This window comes from Oryza glaberrima, chromosome 2 (genome assembly GCF_000147395.1).
Source record: "Oryza glaberrima chromosome 2, OglaRS2, whole genome shotgun sequence".
In the NCBI taxonomy this organism is placed as follows: Eukaryota; Viridiplantae; Streptophyta; class Magnoliopsida; order Poales; family Poaceae; genus Oryza; species Oryza glaberrima.
In genome coordinates this window covers 18,462,899-18,486,066 of record NC_068327.1, presented here as the reverse complement: position 1 = coordinate 18,486,066, position 23,168 = coordinate 18,462,899, and the positions used below count along the sequence as shown (strand labels likewise).

Here is a 23,168-nt window from a genome sequence, read left to right as displayed (position 1 = left end):
GCATTTTAAACATGTCTAAATTCCTATGCATTAGTATCAGTATCACATAAATGCTTTTGTTGTGTAAAAAAGTTAAATCCTATAAATATTTATATTTGTGATCCAATGGAGGACAAATATACTGCCCATGATATAAAGTATAATCATATTGTGAAGATACAAATATTGTTTTTTTTATATAGCTGCAATTGTATTTTTTCAAGATATAGTCATGACTCATGAAAACAGTGGTGAAGCCAGAATTTGAGTACGACAGGGTCAACTTAACGAATGATTATGATTAAAAGAAAGATAGTGTAAAAATATATGCAAATTTAAAGGTTTTTCATATATGATACATCATATGAATGCAAACAAATGATAATATTTTCCTTTTAGATAATGGATTATTTGCCTGTCAAAATTTATTAAGAAAGAATGTAGCCGTTTACAAAGGGGCACAACAAATGCAATAGCCACTAGCCAGTCGACCACGCAAAACACTGTCATCACTCATCAGCCTACAAAATTTAGGAAACTGATACAGAAACTCAAACACATACTCATATACATCTATCACGGTAGTCATAATTAGGAAACTGATAATATATTATTACTACATAGATACTAACAATATTTTAGATAATTAACATATAAACAGGCATTTGCTTCAACTAAACCTATATACCAACACTTATTACAAAAATTTAACTCCAAGTCTAAACACAAAATACTATGAATACACTTATCAATGGGTTTCATTACCCCATCCCCATACCCACACTATGGGCCGAAAACTTTTAGACTTGCGTTCACATTACAAAATATTATCTAATTTGACTAAAATTCAGAGGAATGATTTATTATGTAGAAAGAGCAACTTTATATAAATTTTAGTAGTCCATTTCTACGAGTGGAACCCATATAGGAGTATGTTTTTTCTTTTATTCGTTGGGTTAGGATAATACTCATTTGATTTAGGTATGGGTAAGTAAATAATTTTTGGAAATAGGGATGAATAAATTTTGGTTACACGATACCCTCCAAGTGGCATGGTTAGTCATGTATAGCCAAAAGTTTTAATGCGTCACATCGGATATACGGATACACATTTAAAGTACTAAACGTAGTCTAATAACAAAACAAATTACATATTCCATCTGTAACCCGCGAGATGAATTTATTAAGCCTAATTAATTCGTCATTAGCAAATGTTTACTGTAGCACCATATTGTCAAATCATGGCGCAATTAAGTTTAAAAGATTCGTCTCGCAATTTACACGTAATCTATGTAATTAGTTATTTTTTCTATATTTAATACTTTATGTATGTGTACAAATATTTGATGTAACGGGATGAAATTTTTTGCGTGGGAACAGGGCCACAGTAGTAGTAAAACTGTAAAAGGCGAGACAAAACAAAAGGTAAGAGCATGAAACCAGGGAAACTGAAACTGCCTGGTCTGGGCCTCTGAGGACGGACGATACGGCGATGGATGAATGGATGGAGTTGGAGTGGACCCGTCTGGTGCTGGTATTGGTAATGTCCCTCCGCTTTGATGATGTGACGTGACGTACTCACTCTCTCTCAACTCTCAACTGGCCCCTATAGATCCCCTGCGGCTTGCTCACTCAACTGATGTTTGCTTAAGGGCCTGTTTAGTTCAAATATTCGATTTAACAGGATGGAAAAACTTGCCATGGAATCTAAACAGACCCTAAAATACTAAATGATGTGTATTTTACAAAAAGAAAATTCTATATATAAGTTGTTTAAAAAAATTCAAATAAATTCATTTCTCAACCGGCCTCCTCTAACTTTCTCTCTCTTTCTTTCTTGCTCACCCTGCTGTGTTCTTGACTAAATGTTCTTTTAAGTGAAGATAACTCTCTTATTTTCACGTGTATGTTTTTCGAACTACTAAATAATATATTTTTATTAAAACTTTATAGAACAGTTACAGTAAAAATATATTAATTTAATTTTTAATTTTTTATTTAATATTTAATTAATTATATGCTAATAAGTTAGTTCTGTTTGACCGATTTATTCTCAACCATAGGTAACTAACACTGCCACAGGTCAATCTTGGCTAACCCTGTACTGTGTAGTCTTGGCCTGTCTTATACTCCTCCTTTACATTTCAACTCCTTTCGTCCCTAAATATAAATAATTTTAATTGGATATAACATATCCTAGTATAACGAATCTGGACAGGCGTCATGTCTAAATTCATTGTACTAGAATACATCATATCTAACCAAAATCCCTTATATTTAGGGACGGAGGGAGTAATAGAAAATTTCTTTTACCGTATTTTGCTTACACTGATTATTTTAACCTACTCCTTTCATCTCTAAATATAACCACTTCAAGAGCTTTCTCTCCAAGAGAGGGGGTAAAATTAGTTACGACTAGTCCAGATGAGAGGTAGATAGAGAAATTAAATAAGAGATATTTGTAACTAGTTGAGATGTTGCACTCTATTGTTTGCTCTTTATTTATTTGTAGTTAAAATTTATTTTTAAAGCTTAAGTTTAGAGTTGATTTTTGTTAGTGTCAAGGATAATAGATATCTCCTATAAGCGGACTTATGGAATATGACAACACCATATAACCAATTGTTTACGGGAATGCATCCTTTCATTAAGGAAATACTACAAATAGAAAGGAAATTATTTTTCTGGAATAGAATGTTTCAGAATCTTATTCGAAAAAGATTAGGTCTCCTCCGACCCGTATCCTATTTTATCTCTTCGAGTTCTACTTGAAGAAAAAGATAAATCTATACTATGAATAGTGAATACAAGGTCTCCTAATTCAGAGAAGGGAATCGAGTTACAAGCGGTAACCAGAGCCACATTGAGAAGCAATCCGGGAGAAGCCATAGTCGTATTTGCCGAATAGATCTCGTCGGGCCATTGTCGACAGCTTCTAGTTGATGGTTTGTTTATTCGTCTTACACCCCATTGTAATCTTTGTGCTATTTCCATCTATAAATCAATATAAACTAGACTAGGATTATTAATCTTCTTGAGGGCTCAAACTAGTATAAATCTTTGCGTTCTTGTCTGCTTAATACAGTCTCGCGTATACCCTGGTTACAACAATCCCCATACTTATAAATCCCGTCTACGGGTATAGCTCGTCAACAATTTTGAAGTTTGCTGATTGCATGTTATTTCAGTATTAATTTTAAGTTACTAATAATACACACATATACATAAATAAAAGTTTCACCCACAAATTAAATTTGGTTGCTAGCAAGCATTACAACTTATAATCAACTGTACACAAAACATACAAAAGCAAAAGGTTGAGAGAATTGATTTTTCTGGACGAAACCCATTTTAAACTTAAACTGTATGTGGGTCATAAGCGCTCCTGCCTGCAAAGGAGTGGGGACGGCAAGGTGGTGGACGACCACAACGATGGATCTCGAGCTACGGGGCCTCGGCAACGGCAGCGGTGACAACGAGCAACGACAGACTAAGAGCTAGCTAGGCTTTCGGGTTTCAATTTTTGGGATTTTTTTCGTGATTTTTCTTTTCGCAAGCGGGCGACATAAGCACCCACCCGCGAAAAATGGATTTTCGTGTGCAGGAGCTCCACCCGCGTGGAAAAATAGCGACTTTTACATACGCCTTCGGGCATACTGAGAGTCCAACTGAATGGAAATATAGATTTTGACCACATGCATAAATACTTTTTTAATAGTGTGATAGAGGAGGCTAAGAAGTAGCTATAGTTTAAAACCAAATTAACATCAGAAAGCAACCATATTTCGGGACAAAATGAGTATTTGTTAAGTTTATTTATTAATTTATTACTTTATCATATAATTAAGTAGTTAATCTATAAATGAATATTTTATTCACTAGAAAAATTATTCGTGCGTTGCAATAGGGAAGGCTATTTTAATTTTATTATTGTTATACGGTTTAGTTAAGGTGAAATTCACCGTGAGAATTCGCTTGGATATATTTTGTTTAGAAAATCATGAACTGCAATTAAGAGTCCGATCATCTCAAGTTAGCATGTAAGTTTTTCTAAAGAGATTTATTATAGGACTGCTCCTGTATTTCCAAAAGCGAACAAACTCAAAACCCGACTTAAAAATAGATATTTATTTCCTAAAGCGAACAAACTTAAAAACCGACTCATACATAGATGATGTACCAAAGTACCGGTAAAAACATCTTTAATTTTTATAATAGTTTCATTGTAAGAATTCACTTGGATATATATTTTTCTAGAAAATCATAAGTTGTAATTAGGAGTCTGATCATCTTATATTAGCATGCAAGTCTTTTTTAAAGAGATTTCTTATACGACTCTTCGTGTATTTCCTAAAACGAACGAATTTAAAAACCAACTGAAATACAAATATATATTTCCAAAAGCGAACAAACTTAAAACCGACTCATACACAGATAACCTATCAAAGTACCGGAAAAATATCTTTAATTTTTATAATAGTAGAGAAGAGAAATGCTGGTGCTGTCGTATAATTTTTATAATAGTAGAGAAGTGAAATGCTTGTGCTGTCGTACGTGGCACCATCGTACGGCCACGTCTCCGTGGCAAAGTATGGTTGAATAAGTTGTGTGCCAGATAGAAGTGAGATCACGGTCACATGTTAGGAAAATATGTGGTGGAAATAAATATTGTCAAACTTGAAAACTATCGTTAGATAAAAAAATAGACATCCCAGATTTATCTATATCATCACGAGTAAAAATAGTATAATTTTTACTCATGAGTAAATCCGTGAGTAAAATTTCTGCTTGTGATGACGTGGATGAATCTTGAAAGTCTATTGTCCACTGCATATGTGATTTTCACTGCATATTTTCCCTCACATCTTGACATTCATGTGTTCTATCCCAATTTTTTTTTCAGTCGAACCGGGGTATAGATACTGCAGGTGCATGATATTGATAACCTCACGTATCCTAACCTCATAATTTTTAGCAAATTCATCATATACTAAGGGGCTGTTTGGGATAGCTCCAACTCCTAAATATTATTTCAGGAGTTGAGTCTGGAGTAGAGTTGTGGAGCTGACTAAACCCAGCTCCACAACTCTAGTACTTTTTGTGAGAGAGCTCCACCCAACTCCACTCCCAGTTTTGGTGGAGCTGAAACTGTTTGGCTGAGCTCCAGCTTTAGGAGAGGTGGAGCTGAAGCTAGAGCTGTGTCAAACAGACCCTAACTTGGTGTAATACTGTATTTGCTCTCGCCTATCCTTCCCGCGAATCTCGGCTTAAGCGGACTAGCTGTTTTTACTCCTATACCAAAAGGTTAACTTTGCTACATAGGGTCTCATCCTTTACCAAAAGCTTATAAACCACCGTTAAATTTTAAATTTTAAAAATTTGATTTTGACGATTTTAACAAAGTTTTTTTAATTATCTTTTAAATCGTTAAAAACATATATGTAAAAGTTTTATCCATACACTATTATTTTATCACTAATCACGATGTGTGCCTAAGGCCATAAATGTTATTCCCTCCGTATTTTAATGTATGACGCAATTGACTTTTTGATCAACATTTGACCATTCGTTTTATTTAAATTTTTTGTGCAAATATAAAAATATATATCATGCTTAAAAAACATTTAATAATGAATCAAGTCACAATAAAATAAATAACAATTATATAACTTTTTTTTAAATAAGATGAATGGTCAAACGTTAAAAAAAAGTCAACGACATCGTACGTTAAAATATGGAGTTAGTATTTAGGAATTTTATTCTTTTTCCCCTACCGTCTTGAGAGTGCCAGCCAATATATGGCCTCCTCTCCAGCAAGGAACTAATTATACCATCTGTTAATTAAGTCTATCATTAAGCTGTGCAGTGGGATGATGGGCATACAGAATCCGGGGCCTAATCAATCACGGGATCAATCATGCTGTGTTGCTGTGCTCCACCCCAAACGAAGGACAACAGGATAAGGATCATACTAGGAGAGAGGAGTTATATATCGGTGTGCCTTCCTGTCATCCTGTGTGCGCGTGCGTGTGTGTGTGCATTATTTAATGGAGGGGAGGAGGGGTGGCGTGTGCAACAGCGCAAGGCTACAAAAGCCTTGCTCAGAAGTCAGGGCCTCGCACCGTACGTGCTGTTTCATCGGTTTTCAGAGCACCTCCGGCCGGAATTACCGAATAGCCGGTAGGGATGAAAACGGTTGGAAACGATACCTTTATTTTGTTTTTTTGTTTTTTTCAAAAAAAAGCGGGTGAAAATAGTTGGAAAATTTTCATATTTATGAATTAAACTATATATTATCAACTTCGGTATCACGTTGACATGAATTGAAAAAAACTAATTTTTGACAACAAGAACCGTCGGTAAATATATTATCACTATTAATTTTACGGAAACGGTATCGGTACGGTCGGGAAATTTTCATACCATTTTCACCCTTAGTCGGAATCCTTCCCACCCGCTGCTTATGAAAAATATGATTTGTAAAACGTAAAAATGATCAAACAAATACCTCCCTCCTAAAAATATACAAGGAGTAAGAAGTTTTAAGAATTAGATCGTAGTGCTAAAAAAGTAAGTGAAATTAAACAGAAAAAAAGATTATGTTTTTGAAAGAGTAGTATAGGTGAAGAATTTAAATGGTTGAAGGTTATGATTGGTTGAGAATAGAATATAGGTGAAGAAGTTATTATATTTTAAAATAAATTTTGAATGCTATATGTCATAATATTTTCGGTATAAATTAAGAACTCTAGAAGTAGTAAGGGTGCATTCTATATAGCTTTTCACAACAGCTATTTCATCGTTCTCTGTGAACACATTTTCCAAACTAGTTCTATTTTTGTTCTAAAATATAATGGGATATTTTCTGGGTCTATTTTGGAGGGAGTAGAAGTTATTCCTATTTATCTGTTTTTTTTTTCACAGAGTCCAAATCTTTTGTCTGCACAATTGGACTGGACCCAGTGTAGGGAATTTTTTTCATTTTTAAATTTATATTTTTTAATACATACAGAAATATTATACCAGCGAAAATATTAACAAAAATAGACTCTGCCGCCCTCCCCGGAATAGAAGTTATTCCTATTTCTATGTTTTTTTTCAAATAGCCCAAATCTTTTGTCCTCACGACTGGACTGGACCCGGTGTAGGGAATTTTTTTCATTTTTAAATTTATATTTTTAATATTTATAGAAATATTATACCGGCAAAAATATTTAAAAAATAGACACTGCCGCCCTCGGGCAGGGTGACTTGTGTGACCAGATGCTAGAGGCCACTGAGCGGGCATGCGAATTTTGCATGCGGCGAAAATTACATTTACCCCCTTGCCGGCAAGGGACCTCAACGCAAAATATGCACACGGCGCCTTGTGCCACGTGACCTTGATGCCCTCTACTTGGGCGGCCGGGTCTATATAAATATTTTCGTCGGTATAATATTTCTGTAAATATTAAAAAAATAAAAATTTAAAAATGAAAAAAATTCAGTGTAGAAGGCTCTTGTTTCCTATGGGATCAGCCCAAAAACTTGATGCACAGCCTTGTTACTGCTGGGCTTTGTTTTCGGTGGATCTGGCTTCGATCTACACTGCAGCCCACGAGATACACTACAGGGTGAAAGCAAAATTTGTGCCACCATCCCATGGGCAACTCAATTCGAAAGGAGTCTATGTTGTCTCTCTTATAGCATCCCAACAGCTCATCCAAATTTAAATCTTCATATCCCTATATGGATTATTATAGAAAACGATTCTCTCTACATATTCCTCTTCACTTCAACAACAGATCATCCATATACCTTCATATCACAATTTTCTATATGTTGTTAATATCTTCTGACCATCCATATATTTGTATTATTTTTTATAACCATATTTGTAAAGCTAACTGAAAAATCCAAATTTATTGTATTCTAAGACAACTAAGGGTGTGTTCGGATATCCCTTTTCCCAACTCCTCTCCTCTCGTTTTCCGCTCACACTCTTTTCAAACTGCTAAACAGTGTGTTTTTTGTAAAAAGTTTCTATACAAAAGTTGCTTAAAAAAATCAAATTAATCTATTTTGAAAAAAAAAATCTAGCTAATACTTAATTAATCATGCACTAATGGATCGCTCCGTTTTCCGTGCTCACTGTGCTAATGGGAACCAGAACCAGCGAACTCACCCTAATACTAACTCTATCCAAGCATATTTCTCTCCCTCTCTCCTCTATACCTGCCAATAGCCAGGAGAGTGACAGAAGAGGGGAAGGATGAGTGGAAGGGCGAAGGAGGAGGGCTGATGGCAGACAGCGGACAGCACGGCCGAAGGTGCAAGTGGATGATGGGTGGCGCAAGCGGAGAGATGCGAGCGGCTGGGATGGCGATGCGAGTGTGGGTAGCGGGGACGACAGGAGTTGTGGGCAGAGAAGCTTCGGATAGCGCAGGCAGTGGCATGGCACGAGCGGCGGGGTGCTCCAGCGATCTCTCTACCAGATCCAGCGCTTCTCTGTCTTCACTCTGGCAAATTTCCACCACCAAATCCGGTATGCAGCTCCTCTCTACTGTTACTCCCCCCATGGTATGCAGTCCGGATGGTGGCGTGAGTTTGATTGGGAGCTCGACACTTGGGGTATGGTGTGAGGTTTCTGCTCGGATAACACCCAAGCTATTTTTGGATGCCCGGATGGAGTATCTGTTGGAGACTGACTTTCATTTCCAATAAGCCATTTTCAGGATGATGGGATGGAGTATTTGGTGAGGATGCTCTTATGGTCTCAAAACCATTCCGTCCCTCAACTGTAGAACTGTTTGATTTGTATCCCCTAACTTTTAAAATCGTTCAATTTTTTATCCATCATCTTAAATTTGGTGGATCTAGTATTTAGGCCTTCTGGAAAATCAAAATAAGAAAAGGATTACACATATTTCGATGCAAATCTTTCGCTAAACAAAGAAAAGGAAAGTAAGCTGGTGTGGTCATTTGGCTGTAGGAGAACCGGTCAAAGTAACAAATACTCTCTCCTTGAGTCCATTAAAAAAGATAAAAACTTGAGTCTTTCATGGAGATTAAAGATAAGGTAAAATTAAATGATTAGGTGACTAATCAATTAAGATAAAATAGTAGGTAAGAAAATTAAATAAGAGATGTTATAATTAGTTGAGGAATAGATGGAAAATTAAATTACGGATGGTTGTAGGTGAAGTAAGGTTCCATTCTATATCTTTTTCTCAACTTTCACTATCTCATTTTTCATGTGTACATCTCTTGATCTACTAAACGATGTTTTTTAAATAAAAGTTTCTTTAAAAAGTGTATTAGTAGATATTTTTAAAATTTTCGTGCTAATATTTAATTAATCACGTGCTAATGAGTACTTCATTTTGCTTGCCGCTAATAAACCACACCGTTTTGCTTGTCAAGACGATTGGTTTTCAACATGCCATGCAACTATATTTTGGAATGGATCTAGTAGAGAATTGACGGGGCCCACTTTCATCCTACTGAAAATCAAATAGGAGTAGTCATTTGCATTGCAAATGGGATCGCTGTTATAGACTGTTAAGACTCAAAATTCAAAATGCTGCCATGAAAATTGATATTGGCTTCTTTCGAATGCAAGAATCACATGATGTAGCTTAATTTCCATAAAATTCCCACGAATTCCTCCATTCAAATGATCACTCGAGGTTAACTGCAACTACTTCATTCAAATGATCCAGTTTAAGGCTGCAACAAATAACTACTGTACACAAACTTACAACAAAGGCAGGCAGCCTTTATCCTGGTAAAAAGTATATGATGCAACCAGAGTTCCCCCCTAAAAAATTGTTTTTGAGCAAAGAATAAGCCAACATTTATAGTAACCTCAAAGTACCAGAACCTGTACAACCACTGCTGCTAAACCCACTAGTCTTGGATGTCTTCTTCACTGGGAGCATATGAATGTTATGTTAAAAGCTAAAATTCGCCCCAACATAGTGTTACAACAGTGCATGTACATATGCATATCAGGTGGGTGCTATATAAATGACCCACCGAAAGGAGATTGTTGGTCTATGAAATTAATCTGAAGCCTAAAGTCACAATCTGAAGAAGGCTAATTTTTCCTGAGCAAATGGAACTTTCTCCAAGCTCACGACAACCTTAGAGCGGTATAATAACCGACTATTAGCCAGCTATAAACATATTTTAATGAGATAAAAAATAAGAGAGAAGAGTAGCGGGCTACAGATCTATAGCCACCTGCAGCACGGACTTCAAAACATAATATATGTATGACAGGTGGGACGATATATTAATAGTATAGTAAACAACTATTGTATGAATTGGCTATTAGATCGGCTATAAATGAATTGAAACTAGTAGTGGGCTATACTATTAAACTTGCTCTATTGAAGGGGTTATGCATGTCTCCAAGATATAAAAGAATTACCATCAGCAGACAAGCACATTTAAGCATTGACAATCTACAGTATTTTGGGGGAGGTTGGGCATCAGCTCTCGTTGACTCTCACCTTGCTGCCGCAGCAAGCGCGCCCCTCGCCGGCGCCGCGGGAGCGCCGTCGGTGGTGGTGCGGTTGAGGAGCTCGCGGTTCTCCTTCCAGACCTCACCGTCGTCGTACAACTCCTTCTTCCAGATGGGCACGGACGCCTTGACCTCGTCGATGACGTAGCGGCACGCCTCCATCGCGTCGGCGCGGTGCACCGCGGACGCCGCCACGAACACGCTCGCCTCCCCCGCGGGGACCGCCCCGAGCCGGTGCGCCACGGCGAGCCGCCGCAGCAGCAGGGGCGGCGCGGGCCTCGCGGACGGTGGCGGACAGCCGGCGCCGTCGTGGCACGCTTTTCAAAGTACTAAACGATACGTTTCGTGGAAAAACTTTCTATATGAAAGTTGTTCTAAAATATTAAATTAATCCATTTTTCAAGTTTGTAATAATTAAAACCAAATTAGTCACATGTTATTACTACCTCGTTTTGCGTGAAACATTTAATATTTATCTTCATCTTCAGGAGATTCAAACACCACCTTAGACTCATGCATGGAATATTAAATATAGATAAAAAAACTAATTACATAGATTGCGTGTAAATTACGAGGAGAATCTTTTAAGCCTAATTGCGCCATGATTTGACAATGTAGTGCTATCATAAACATTTGCTAATGACGGATTAATTAAGTTTAATAAATTTGTCTCGCAGTTTACAGACGGAATCTGTAATTTGTTTTGTTATTAGTCTACGTTTAATACTTAAAATGTGTGTCCGTATATTCAATGTGACACGCCAAACATTTTCGTTCGTGAACTAAATAGCCCCTAAACATTCACTACAAACTTTAAGGGGATAAACTTTAGATGTGTAAATTTTAGGTGTATAAACTTACTAAAAGAGGAAAAATATAAAATTTTTGAATTCAAATTTGAATTTAAATCGGGTATATAAACTTTTGACTTATAACATTAGCTTTACAAGCTTTAGGTGGATAAACTTTAGATGTGTAAACTTTAGGGGTATAAACTTACTAAAAGAAGAAAAGAAAAAAAACGATCGCTGGCAGCGACTGAACGCTCGTCAGGAATTTCACCAACTACTAGCTCCAAATCATTTATAGTCAATGTAATAGTTAATTTATACAATAGTTGCTTACTATACTATTAATATCTGGTCCCATCTGTCATACACATATTACATCTTAAAGTTCGTGCTATAGCTGACTATATATCTCTAGCCCGCTGTTGTTCTCTCTTCTTTTATCTATTTAAAATATATTTATAGCTGGCTTATAGTGTGCTATTATACCTGCTCAGTAGTAGGATGATGAGCATACAGAATCCAGGACGTAATCAATTACGGGACATAATCAATTACGGGATCAATAATGCTGTTGCTGTGCTCCACCCCCAAGGAAGGACAACAGGATAAGGATCATTGGAGGAAGGATATCCGGTGTGCCTTCCTGTGTGTGTTGTGTGTATCTGAAGTATTTAATGGAGAGGAGGAGGGGTGGCGTGTGCAACAAGGTAACAAAAATTAGTGAGGATTGTCTATAGTACTGCCGATGCAGTAGCAAACATTAACATATGAGTTTGGACCTATATGTCAACCATTTTTACTGTATTAGCAGTACTGCAAAATAATCTTTTGCATCCGCTAAGAAGCTCACCTCCTCGCTCAGAGCCTCGCACCGTACTGTGCTGTTTCATCGGGTTTTCAGACTCCGGCCAGAATCGTCCCCATCCGCTCCTTAGGAAAAATCATGATTTGTAAACGTGAAAACGATCAAACAACTACTGTTCTCGTCTCAGTATATTTGAAGTTTCGGACTTAGATATGGGTATTAAGAAAATATTAAAACTTAAATAGGAGAAATTTGTATTTTTTAGAAGGGTAGTTAGGTGGAAAAATAAGTTTCGGAGTATAATAAGTCTCGGTGCCAATCCAGCACAACTCGGTGCAAAATGGAACATTGGACTGGAGTCAAGGCTCTTGTTTTCTATGGGATCAGCCCAAATACCTCATGCACAACCTTGTTACTGCTAGGCTTCGATCTGCACAGCAGCCCACAAGATACGTACACTACTTGGTGAAAGCAAAAGTTTGTGCCACCATCCCATGGGCATCTCAATTCGAATAGAAGTCCATATTATCCTTAAACAATTTTTGTCCCTCAACTGTTGAACTGTTTGATTTTCATCCCTCAACATTTGGAACTGTTCGTTTCATCCATCGCCTTAATTTCGGTGGATCTAGTTTGTGCCTTCTCGAAAATCAAAACAAGAAAAGAAAATGATTACACATATTTTGATGAAAACCTGTCGCTAGACAAAGAAAAGGAAAGCAAGGAAAGCAAGCTGGTGTGGTCATTTGGCTGTAGGGGGGACCTGTCAAAGTAACAAATGCTCTCTCCATTCAAAATATAGGAACTTGAGTTTTTCATGGTGATTAAAGACAAGGTAAAATTAAATGATTAGGTGACTCACGGTTAAGATAAGAAAGTAGGTAAGAAAATTAAATAAGAGATATTTTTATTAGTTGAGAAAAATATGTGAAGAAATTAATTATGGATGGTTGTAGTTAAGTAATTTACTACAAGCATCCAGGGGTTGTCTGCAGTACTGCAGATCTCAATTGCTAAAATATGGTTGTAGTATACTAATGATGCTAGAAGCAACTATATTTCGGAGTTTTGGAACGTATGGAATAGTTGAGAATTGATTGGGGGAGGGGGCACCTTTTTTTTTGCTGGTATGGATTGTTAAGACTCAACGATGTTGCCATGAAAATAACATAACTTCATAAACCGAGAACTGTTGTCACACATTGATATTGGCTTCTTCCGAATGCAAGAATCGCATAATGTACAGCTTAATTTCCATAAAATTTCCATGAATTCGTCCAATCCAGAAGAGGCTAACATTTGCTCAGGGTTTCATGCAGAATTACTGATACATCTAACCATCACACGAGGTTAACTGCAACTACTTCATTCAAATGATCCAGTTTAAGGCTGCAACTAATAACTACTGTACACAAACTTACAACAAAGGCAGGCAGCTTTAATCCTGGTAAAAAGTATATGATGCAACCAGAGTTTCCCCCTAAAAAAATGTTTTTGAGCAAAGAATAAGCCAAACATTTAGAGTAACCTGGAGGCAAGAAATAAAATGACAACAAATTGTAACCATGTATAAATAAGAGATAATATAGCCCCAGTTTCCAGTATCCTCACTATAGTGTCAGTAGGTACCTGGAAACACTGGCCATCTCCATGACATTTTAAATATCTTTCCAGAAACCTAACAAACATCACCACTTCATTATCCCCAACACACTTTTGATCCTAATTAAAACATGATAAGACCAGACTACTACGCACTTGACGCTAGGAACCTTCCACACTAGTAAAAAGACAGACAGGAAGGCCTCAAAGTACCAGAGCCTGTACAACCACTGCTGCTAAACCCACTAGTCTTGGATGTCTTCTTCACTGGGAGTATATGAATGTTATGTTAAAAGCTAATATTCGCCCCAACGAGACGGCTAGTTCATCCCTGCATAGTGTTACAACAGTGCATGTACATATGCATATCAGGTGGGTGCTATATAAATGACCCACAGAAAGGAGATTGTTGGTCTATGAGATTAATCTGAAGCCTAAAGTCACAATCTGAAGGCTAATTTTTCCTGAGCAAATGGAACTTTCTCCAAGCTCACACAACCTTACCTTATGAAGGGGTTATGCATGTCTCCAGATATAAAAGAATTATCATCCAAAGACAAGCACATTTAAGTCCTTTAAGCATTGACAATCTACACTTTTTGGCATCTTGAGCTAAATCAACCAGGAACAGACTCAGAGGTGATGTGCCCACCATTTGCACCGCTGGCATTAAAACCAGTCACTGGCATGGTTCGCTGAGCAAAATCAAGCAGCAGCTGGCGTTGCTGATCGTTTGTATGAGGGAGGCTTGCACGTAGCAACTCAACCGGCATCTCCCTGCTGGTTGCTTTGGAGACCTCAGATCCAATTACAGAGCCTGGTGACTGCATGGTAAACATCTGCCTAATACTTTCATACTTGCTGAGACAGTATTTTGTCAGAAGTCCAAAGAAAGCATCAAATGATGCCTGCCAGAGAGTCCGGTTTGACACCGTATAGCTGGCTGCGGCATGCTGGTCAGTCAGTAACTCAGTTGCTCGATCCAGTACTGATTTAATAATAAGAGAAGCCCCATCACCAGCAGAGCTAGCTAGAGGACGCAGAGGTGGCTGCTCAGGTGAACAGACCACAGCAGCAAGGCAAGCACTAAGAGCACCTAGTTCCATATAGCGCACACAAGATGAAACAGTCTTTGCAAGAGTAACTGTTGTTTCTGCTGCACTAGAATCCGATGGTAAACCCCCGAACAAGTACCTCAGATGTCGAAAAATAGCCATGCATACTATACGGGTCAACTCACTTCCAGGGGTAAGAAGTCGAAGGTAACGTGACAAAAACTTGCGTCCTTTAGGAAGAGAAACAATGCGAAGAAAAACAAGATCATCCTTAGCAGCCAATCCAGATGAATGGCCTGATGTGCTCGGCCCGAGGGGGTCAACAAGCTGAAGTGATGCAGCTAAACCTTCAAGGAGGACCTGCCGTCTTCGCCTTAGTTGGAAACTGTTATCCTGTGCCTGACTAGACTGCAACAGACGGTCAATATCATCCACCTCAAGAAGAAGGCAGAGGGCATCTTCAACAGTGACTCTAGCGGCCAGCATTGGTTCTTTCTCCAATGGTCTCAGAGAAGACTTCTGATCATGAGAACCATCACTTGATGAAGGAAGGTCAACTTCAAGAAGAGAACGAGGCCTACGTATGGAAGAGAAGGAAACTCTTCCTACGGCATCAACCTGAAGATATGCATGATGGTCACCACTGGATCGGGACTTGGAAGGCAAGTCTTTCATTGACGTTGGGGCAAAATTGGCCTTTGGCCTAGAATTGGCACCCCTTTTCGCGATGCAAGCTTGGTGGTAATAATCAACCACATAAGGATCACTGCTGTGACTTGCTGAATGTTGCATTCTTAAGATAGATTCGATCTCTTCAGATGACATGTACTTAGATCTGAATTTTATTCCTCCACTATCACCATTTTGATTACCAGTATCAGGCAATGGTTGAGAAAAACGTATGTTGTGTTTTCCTCTTCCTGACCTTGATCTCTTGTCTCTTGATGAAGGAACACTGCTAACAGAATCAAATCTTCCTGTTAATTCTGGGGAGTGATGTTGGTAAAATATGTGAGGTGGTAAATTTAGGTAATTCTGATGGGATGGTTGGACTTGAACTTGTGCCAATCTCTGCTGCTGTTGAGAAAATAACAGTGATGACATCGGGCTATTTGGAAGTGATATTTGTTTCTGTAACATGTTCGGCAGTAGATTAAATTGCTCCCCAGCATAAAGATTGGCTTGGCTTGGCCAATCATTTTGCATTGGATTGTTTACAGGCAGATTTGAAGTGCCGAAGGACATGCTCCCTCCATACGGTAGTCCATGAGATAGTCCAGCTATATGATATGGAGAACTTGGAAGGGACATGCTTGGAGAACCCATTTGCAGGCCAGCACCAAGTGATGGAATGCTCCCATGGCGTGTAAGGCCTTGAGAAGTATAAGGTGATCTACCACCTGGCGGTGGAAAGGACGTAAATGAAGGAGATTTTGGTGGAATGATAGGTTCACTTGCCCGGTGCTGCAGTGGTTGCTGAGGATAGGAAGATGTTCGGCTCAATGGTTTGGCATCCCCTTGCTGCACCAGAGTGTGTGACTGTGACCACCATCTTTTACTTTCCTGAAATTCCTCATCCTCTAAAATGTCTTGATCTACCCAGTTAGGAAATTCTACATCTTCAGCCCAATCAACAGTTAGAGAACCTGAAAAGGGCATTTACATAGTTCAGTAACAAGTCGAGCCTTCAGGCATTAATTTGACTTTGGCTACATCCCAGAGTTCCAAAAGAATAGTTGTTTTTCAACAAAAGGGTGTAATAGACACAAAATAGCCTCCTTCTGGTCGACATTGATGGCATTAAAGTTTTGGAAACATGTGCAGTAATGCAGAATGGAAGCATTTCATAAGTGAGATTATATATAGCTTTCAACAAAGATGCATACAAAAGCTGCCATATTTCTCTTGGTGAAAATAGTTTTGTACAATTCTCTTCTCTTTTTTTTTACAATAGTCTATTGACATGAGTGATACAAATCCACAACTGTGTATAGCAAGTCAAAATTATACCAGTAATTAGCAGTGAAACGCAAAATGGCCGACTTCAACATATTTAAAAAAGGAACTACATGCACAAAAGATGATGCATATGTTAACATTTTTAGTCAACAATCTTTTAAAAACAAAGATTGGGCATCACATTTTATAAGGATATACACAAAACAAACTCCATAACACTCATCACGACTAGTTTTGTATTGGGACACAAAGATTGACTTACTTCCTCTTGAGATGGATCGTCTGTCACCAATAACACCAGGATTCCGTGTTCCACTAATGGTTCGGTTCAACTGACATTAAAAGATATAAATAAATCAGTGTGCGACAGCAGAACGAACGCATACAACAAAAACATAAGTTTTTAAGGCTAGAACAAAATATTATGAAGTTACGGTTCCATATGCAAGCAATTTGTAAGGTATAGATAAAAGTTGAGGCCTCATTAGTGATTATCCTGAATTCCTAATCCATTGGTTGCATGGGCTTCAACTAAGCAATATGATATAAAATATACTTAGAAAAAGAACAACAGCCAAGCTAATCAATCCAAAACAACTTCAGACATTACAGATGTATCTAGATCTATGTACAATTGGGCCTTAGATGGGGCAAAATACTTGCAGATTGCAAAACAGATTATTGCAATGCCAGAAGAAGCTAGATTCAGCCAAAGGACTTGACTAACCATGTGTCATTTATCCCGTACATGCTTGGCAGCAGGCAGGACTAGTAGTAGTGGAAATAGGCAGATAGCTACAACTACAAATGAATAAAATGTGCACTTGATGTTTTAAGTTAGCTTAGCCTTGTGGGGTGGAAGGTGGGGGGATTAGTGACATGCAGCCTGAAGGTGCAACCTTTCTGGGGAAAACATTTCTTGATACGAGAATGGATTACGGAAGAATTAGAGTAACCACTTAGCCAACAATGGTAAAGCATAAGTATCCTTAACATATCTAATACTTCCAAGGGTTACTGCAAAAGCATTTTTTTTTTAATAATGGAACCTCAATTTAAAACAGTGGAGCTTGTGAAACAAACCTTTGCAAAAGTGCTCGCAAGATCATCAATATCGGACAAGTTACTCAGATTATCAATCTGCAGAACATAGTAAATTGAATCAGAATAACTCCACAACACTGAAAATGATAGTAAATCTATAATCTAAGGAGGGAAGTAGAAATTGAAAGTGCTACAAAATAAAAAAAAAAGGGCATGTATAGAATGCAGGGTGCTCAAACATGCATGAATCCATAACTCCTTGTAGAGCCTGAGCAGTTCAAAGATTGATGGCCAATTGCAATGTAATATTAAACATAAATTTTGCCCATCACAATAAACTCCAATTGGCTATTTAGACAAGCACATTAACTATTTCAATTCAACCCCCCAAAAACCTTTTAATCCAACCAACAAAAATATAAAAGTTATAAATTGCAATCGCTCAAAGCTAGAAGTGTTAACCTGTAAGCTTAGGCTTACATGGCATGACATGGACAATAAAAACCATCATTTGATCCATAGAAGGTCCAAATTTCCTCAAGAAAATTTTAAGTCTGCTAAATAGTAATCATTGGCAATGCAATCTATCAACAATGCAGCGGAGAATGCGAGAGCAACTCAAGCATTTAAGAAATGGCAATACAGCCAACAGTTGAAGCAGTGCAGCATTTTGTAACGAACTAGATTATATGGTTTTTGCCCAATTATGCTATTGATCCCAAAATGCAGTAATAGTTCTCTTTGAGTTCCAGAGCAAATGAGCGTTGGGCCAAGCAACACAAGGAAAAGTGTGCTAGAAAACTAACCAAACCAAAGATTCCATAGCCAGAAGCTATACAGCTATAGCTTGATGAACTATCAAAAGGAATTATAATTGGACTTAAACAAGCAAAGAATAGGCTTTTGACGAAGCAGCCAAAGGCTACCTTGAACATTATCGATTTCACTGTCATATCCTGATGAAACATTCATAGTCACTATCAATTATCAAAAGAAGCATGCACTGTTCTAGTGATTCTCAACTCTACATGTAGCAACAGGATGGTCGCAGCAAAGATTCGTCTTCCATCCCTGTCTCATGAAATTCTACCGTTGCAATGGAACCTTTTAGCTATCAAACAACTGATAAACACCATCATTCAACACACATCGATCTGCCTATAATTGAAGCACAAAAACATTCCAACATAGCCACTTCCCGGACACTACTGATGTGAACCTCAGCTCCACTAGTAAGACCCTAGAGGCCCACATGGACATTTATTCTTGATTCCTCCTAGCACTAAGCCTCCACTATCGCTTGCCGCCATGCCGAAAGGACTGTGTTATCGAGAAAAAGAGCTAAAGCATGCATGTGAACCCACAAACGAATAGCACGACGATAGTTCACAACAAAGACGGCAATCTATGGGCATGAAGGCTCCTGAATCCTCGCACCTCTTCTCCAACAGAGGAGAGCCGGTACAGCCCTTCTTCTGCTCCTCCACTGAATCCACCGCCATTGGCATCACCACCGCCGCCGCCGCCATCCTCCAAGCAACTGAGCTCGAGCCCCTCCAGTGGCTCCTTCCCGAAGAAGGAGTACTGCGCGGCATCGAAATTATCTGCATCGAGAAAAAAGCGTCAGATGGCGCAGATCATACTAATCGTACGCAGTAAAAACCCACATCTTTTACCCCCAAAATTACAACCGAGAACAAAGAACAACAGCAAGAACATCACGAAACACCAATCAAGCCAACAAAAAAAGAAAACCAACAGACATCCTTTCCTAGTTGAAATTCGAGCAATTCTCCGTCGATAACCCAACGATTCGCATCGGGAAGAGACAGCAAAACAGATCAAGGCGCCGACTTTTCCCGCAAACCAAATTCAACACCAACACAGCACCCCAAACTACTCGCAGCAGCAGCAGCTACCAGATCAAGAAGCCGCAAGAAAAAAAAAAGCCTCACCTGGAGCGGCCGCGGAGGAGGAGGAGGAGAAAGGCGCGCCGCCGCCGCCATCCGACTCGACGCCCCGCATCTCCGTACAAGAACCCTAGCAGCAGCAGCAGCAAGCGGCGGTGCGCATCTAGGGGGGGCTAGGGCTTCGTTTCTTGGCACCGCGATTCCTCCCTCCCTCCCCCGCGCGCGGCTTTGGATCTGAGCGCGGCTGCGCGAGGAGGAGGAGGAAAGAGAGGAAGGATAGTAGATGATAGATAGATGGATAGATAGATAGCTCCGGCCTCACTGTTGTTTAATTACTTCTCCCTCTTTTCCTTTTCTCCTCCCCTCCCCTGCCTTAAATAAATATATATTAAAAAAATAGTTTTTGGGATATCCAACTACAAATAAATATAAAAAAAAGTTTTTGGGATATCCAAGTACTGTACTAGTGTACTCCTGGAGGAGGAGAATTTAGCAATCCCAAAAATAAGAATGACATAAGTAAATTAGCAAAACGATATATTTTTTTTCTTTTTTTAAGTAGGAGACTTGTTAGGGTTGCACTTGGAAGGCACACAAATAAGGAGAGAGAGGGGATTAGCAAGGGGTAGGCATAGGAGAGAGAAGAAAGACTTTAGCTTTGGCTTGTTTGTTACTCAATCTATATTTATTTTCTTTTTGTGCTTGCTTTCTTTCCCACCTTTTCTCTCTTTTCATGGTGCATTTTTTAGGCCCTGATGCTTAAATTTATTCTAGTGTTACTGCTAATCCTTATCTTTCTTCTCTCTCTTCTATGATTATCTGTTGCACTGAAGAAGGTCTTGGGGTGGATTTTGGCACTCGGTTAGCAATTGGTTAGTGGTGAATAGAGGAATTGTTAATTGCCAGTGGTGGTGGTAGGTTTCCAATGTACTCGAGGATATTTGGGGGCAGGATCCTATGTAGTATGTGGTTCTAACTAAGTTTTCACATTATTTATATAGCTATAAAATAAAGCATATAAATCACTAATGCATCTATATCCATTCTAATACAAGTAGATAACAAGCGTAAAATTTGATGATCGTTTTGTGCTCTTTATTTTATTCAGAAAGGGCTACGTGGAGATTTAGAGACTATGGATGCGTTCGCTATTCCTGGTTCCCAGCTGGAACCGTCTGCACGGAAAACGAAGCGTTCCATTAGCGCGTGATTAATTAAGTATTAGCTATTTTTTAAAAAATTAATTAATTTGATTTTTTAAGCAACTCTCGTATAGAAACTTTTTTTAAAAAATGCACCGTTTAGCCGTTTGAAAAGCGTGCACGCGGAAAATGAGGGAGAGGGGTTGGGAAGAGGGGATGCCGAACACAGCCTATGGCAGCTCTATGTTTAAGGTCAATCAGTTAAAGTCAACCTATATATACATTTTACTCCCACCGTTTAAAAAAAGAACATCCCTAGCATCCTAATGCACGTTTAGTAGAGAGCATATGACTAAATGTACATTTTGTTTCAGTCAATTAAATGGTTCGAAATATCAAAAAAAATGGCTTTAGATATTTTTTTTCCAGTAAAATATCGCAGCCTGCAGATACACCCCTGTAATTCCACACAAAACCAATATTTGGAATCTTCTCATGCAATATTTCCAGTCACTCACATAGGGTAAAAAAAAAAGTGCAGCTACAACAGAGAAGAACATCGTTTTCAACAGAAGACGCGAGTGGGGAACCTTGTTCACTACTGTTTCATCGGTCCATTTGGGGTTTGACGTTGTTAGCCATCAGCGTCTCACACCAAACGCCATAACCTACCAACAGGCAAACAGCCCAGTTGATCATTTCAGTTGTTCATTGTTTTTGTTTCTGAAGACATTTCATTTGTTCATGTACTTTTCCTTTCCTTTTTTTCCCTCCAAACAAATAAATATGCCACTGGCCTCTTGCCCTTCTCCAATTGTTCAGCCTTCTCCAATTTTTTTTTAATTTTCTCAAAAGCTTCCTGTGCTGAAACGCCGTCTAGAAGAAGCTGTCACTGGCCGGTACCAAACATGTCAAAAGGAACACGCATTTTTTTTCTGAAAGGATCAAAAGCTGCATTGTGCGGATAGAAGTATTCGGTTCCGTTTGCTTTCGTCCTGCTTTAGTTCCTAACTTTTTTTTAAAACTTTTAACATTTTCATCACATCAAAACTTTCCTACACACACAAAGGTTGTGTTTAGATGGTGGAAAAGTTAGAAAGTTAGGAGAAAGTTGGTAGTTTGGAAAAAAAGTTGGTAGTTTATGTGTGTAGGAAAGTTTTCGATGTGATGTGATGGAATGGAAAGTTGGGAATTTGGGGGGAAATAAACACGGCCAAACTTCTAACTTTTTCGTCACATTGTTCTAATTTCAATCAAACTTCCAATTTTGGCGTGAAGTAAAAAACACCCTTCGTTTTAGAGAGCGCTTTGCAGGACCACTTTTGTATTTCTTCGTGTGGGATAAATCCCTATTACACCTCTCTATTTATTAAAAAAAATTATCAACTATAAAACTAGATATTTTACGTCCCTTGACAATCATATGAAATGATGTGAATACTCGAGGATATTTGAGGGCAGGATCCTATGTAGCATGTGGTTCTAACTAAGTTTTCACATTATTTATATAGCTATAAAATGAAGCATATAAATCACTAATGCGTTTATATACATTCTAATACAAGTAGATAATATAATATAGAATACAAACTTGTTTCATATCGTGCTTTTTATGATTCTGAAATTCAAAAGGTGTTCTTTTTACAATTGATGAGTAGTTAAATGCAAGTAAAACACGTATATTTGGATGTCAAATCATGAAAACCACTTAGTATAAGTGAGGTTGTATTGCACTAGGGTTTTTTTTCTTCTTACCAGTTTTTGATACTTAAGGATGTAAAATTATGTTTGATTGTTGATGGGTGTTTGCTGCACAAACTAGATACTCCTCCCATCTTAAAATCTATCAATTTTTAGCATTCGGCACAAGTATTAAGAAAAGATGTTAAAAATCAACTATTACATTTACTAGGTTGCTATATTTTGGATAAAAAATTAATTGAAGAAGTTGTTATATTTTAGAACTGATGGGGCAGTTAATTGTTTGGTTTCCTTTTTAGCTACCATGCATACGAGACTTTTATAGAATTATTGGTGGACAGAATATTCTTTGTCATGGGGATGGCTGGGAGGAATATGTTCCAAGGAGCTTGGTTAATCATCCCATACTCTTAAAGCGTAAGGCCCTGTTTAGTTTTCACGCGAAAACTTTTATACTGTCACATCAAATGTTTGACACATGCACGGAGTATTAAATGTAGAAAAAAAACCAATTACACATATTGCGTATAAATTGTGAGACAAATCTTTTAAGCCTAATTGCGCTATGATTTGACAATGTGGCGCTATAGTAAATATTTACTAATGATGGATTAATTAAGCTTAATAAATTCGTCTCGCAGTTTACGTGCGAAATCTATAATTTGTTTTGTTA

General features: G+C 38.1%; 1 protein-coding gene across 1 annotated transcript; it reads right to left on the bottom strand.

Annotated features, from left to right (window-relative positions):
• Positions 1-13,629: 13,629 nt before the first annotated feature.
• Positions 13,630-19,999, bottom strand: LOC127762310 (protein PAT1 homolog 1-like). The gene is made up of 5 exons (XM_052286783.1): positions 19,698-19,999; positions 19,180-19,346; positions 17,782-17,838; positions 16,961-17,030; positions 13,630-16,385 (listed from the first exon to the last, which is right to left on the bottom strand). Exons 1-5 carry the CDS (start codon positions 19,765-19,767, stop codon positions 14,302-14,304), a joined length of 2,448 nt encoding a protein of 815 aa, XP_052142743.1. The 5' UTR covers positions 19,768-19,999; the 3' UTR covers positions 13,630-14,301.
• Positions 20,000-23,168: the final 3,169 nt, after the last annotated feature.

Bases quoted from the DNA above. Each gene is read 5' to 3' on its own strand.
- LOC127762310 (XM_052286783.1), bottom strand. From the start codon at position 19,767: ATGCGGGGCGTCGAGTCGGATGGCGGCGGCGGCGCGCCTTTCTCCTCC. The intron at 17,839-19,179 runs GTGCGAGGATTC...TATGTTCTGCAG, and splicing joins TCTCCTCTGTTGGAGAAGAG to ATTGATAATCTGAGTAACTT. The intron at 16,386-16,960 runs GTAAGTCAATCT...TGCCCTTTTCAG, and splicing joins ACGATCCATCTCAAGAGGAA to GTTCTCTAACTGTTGATTGG.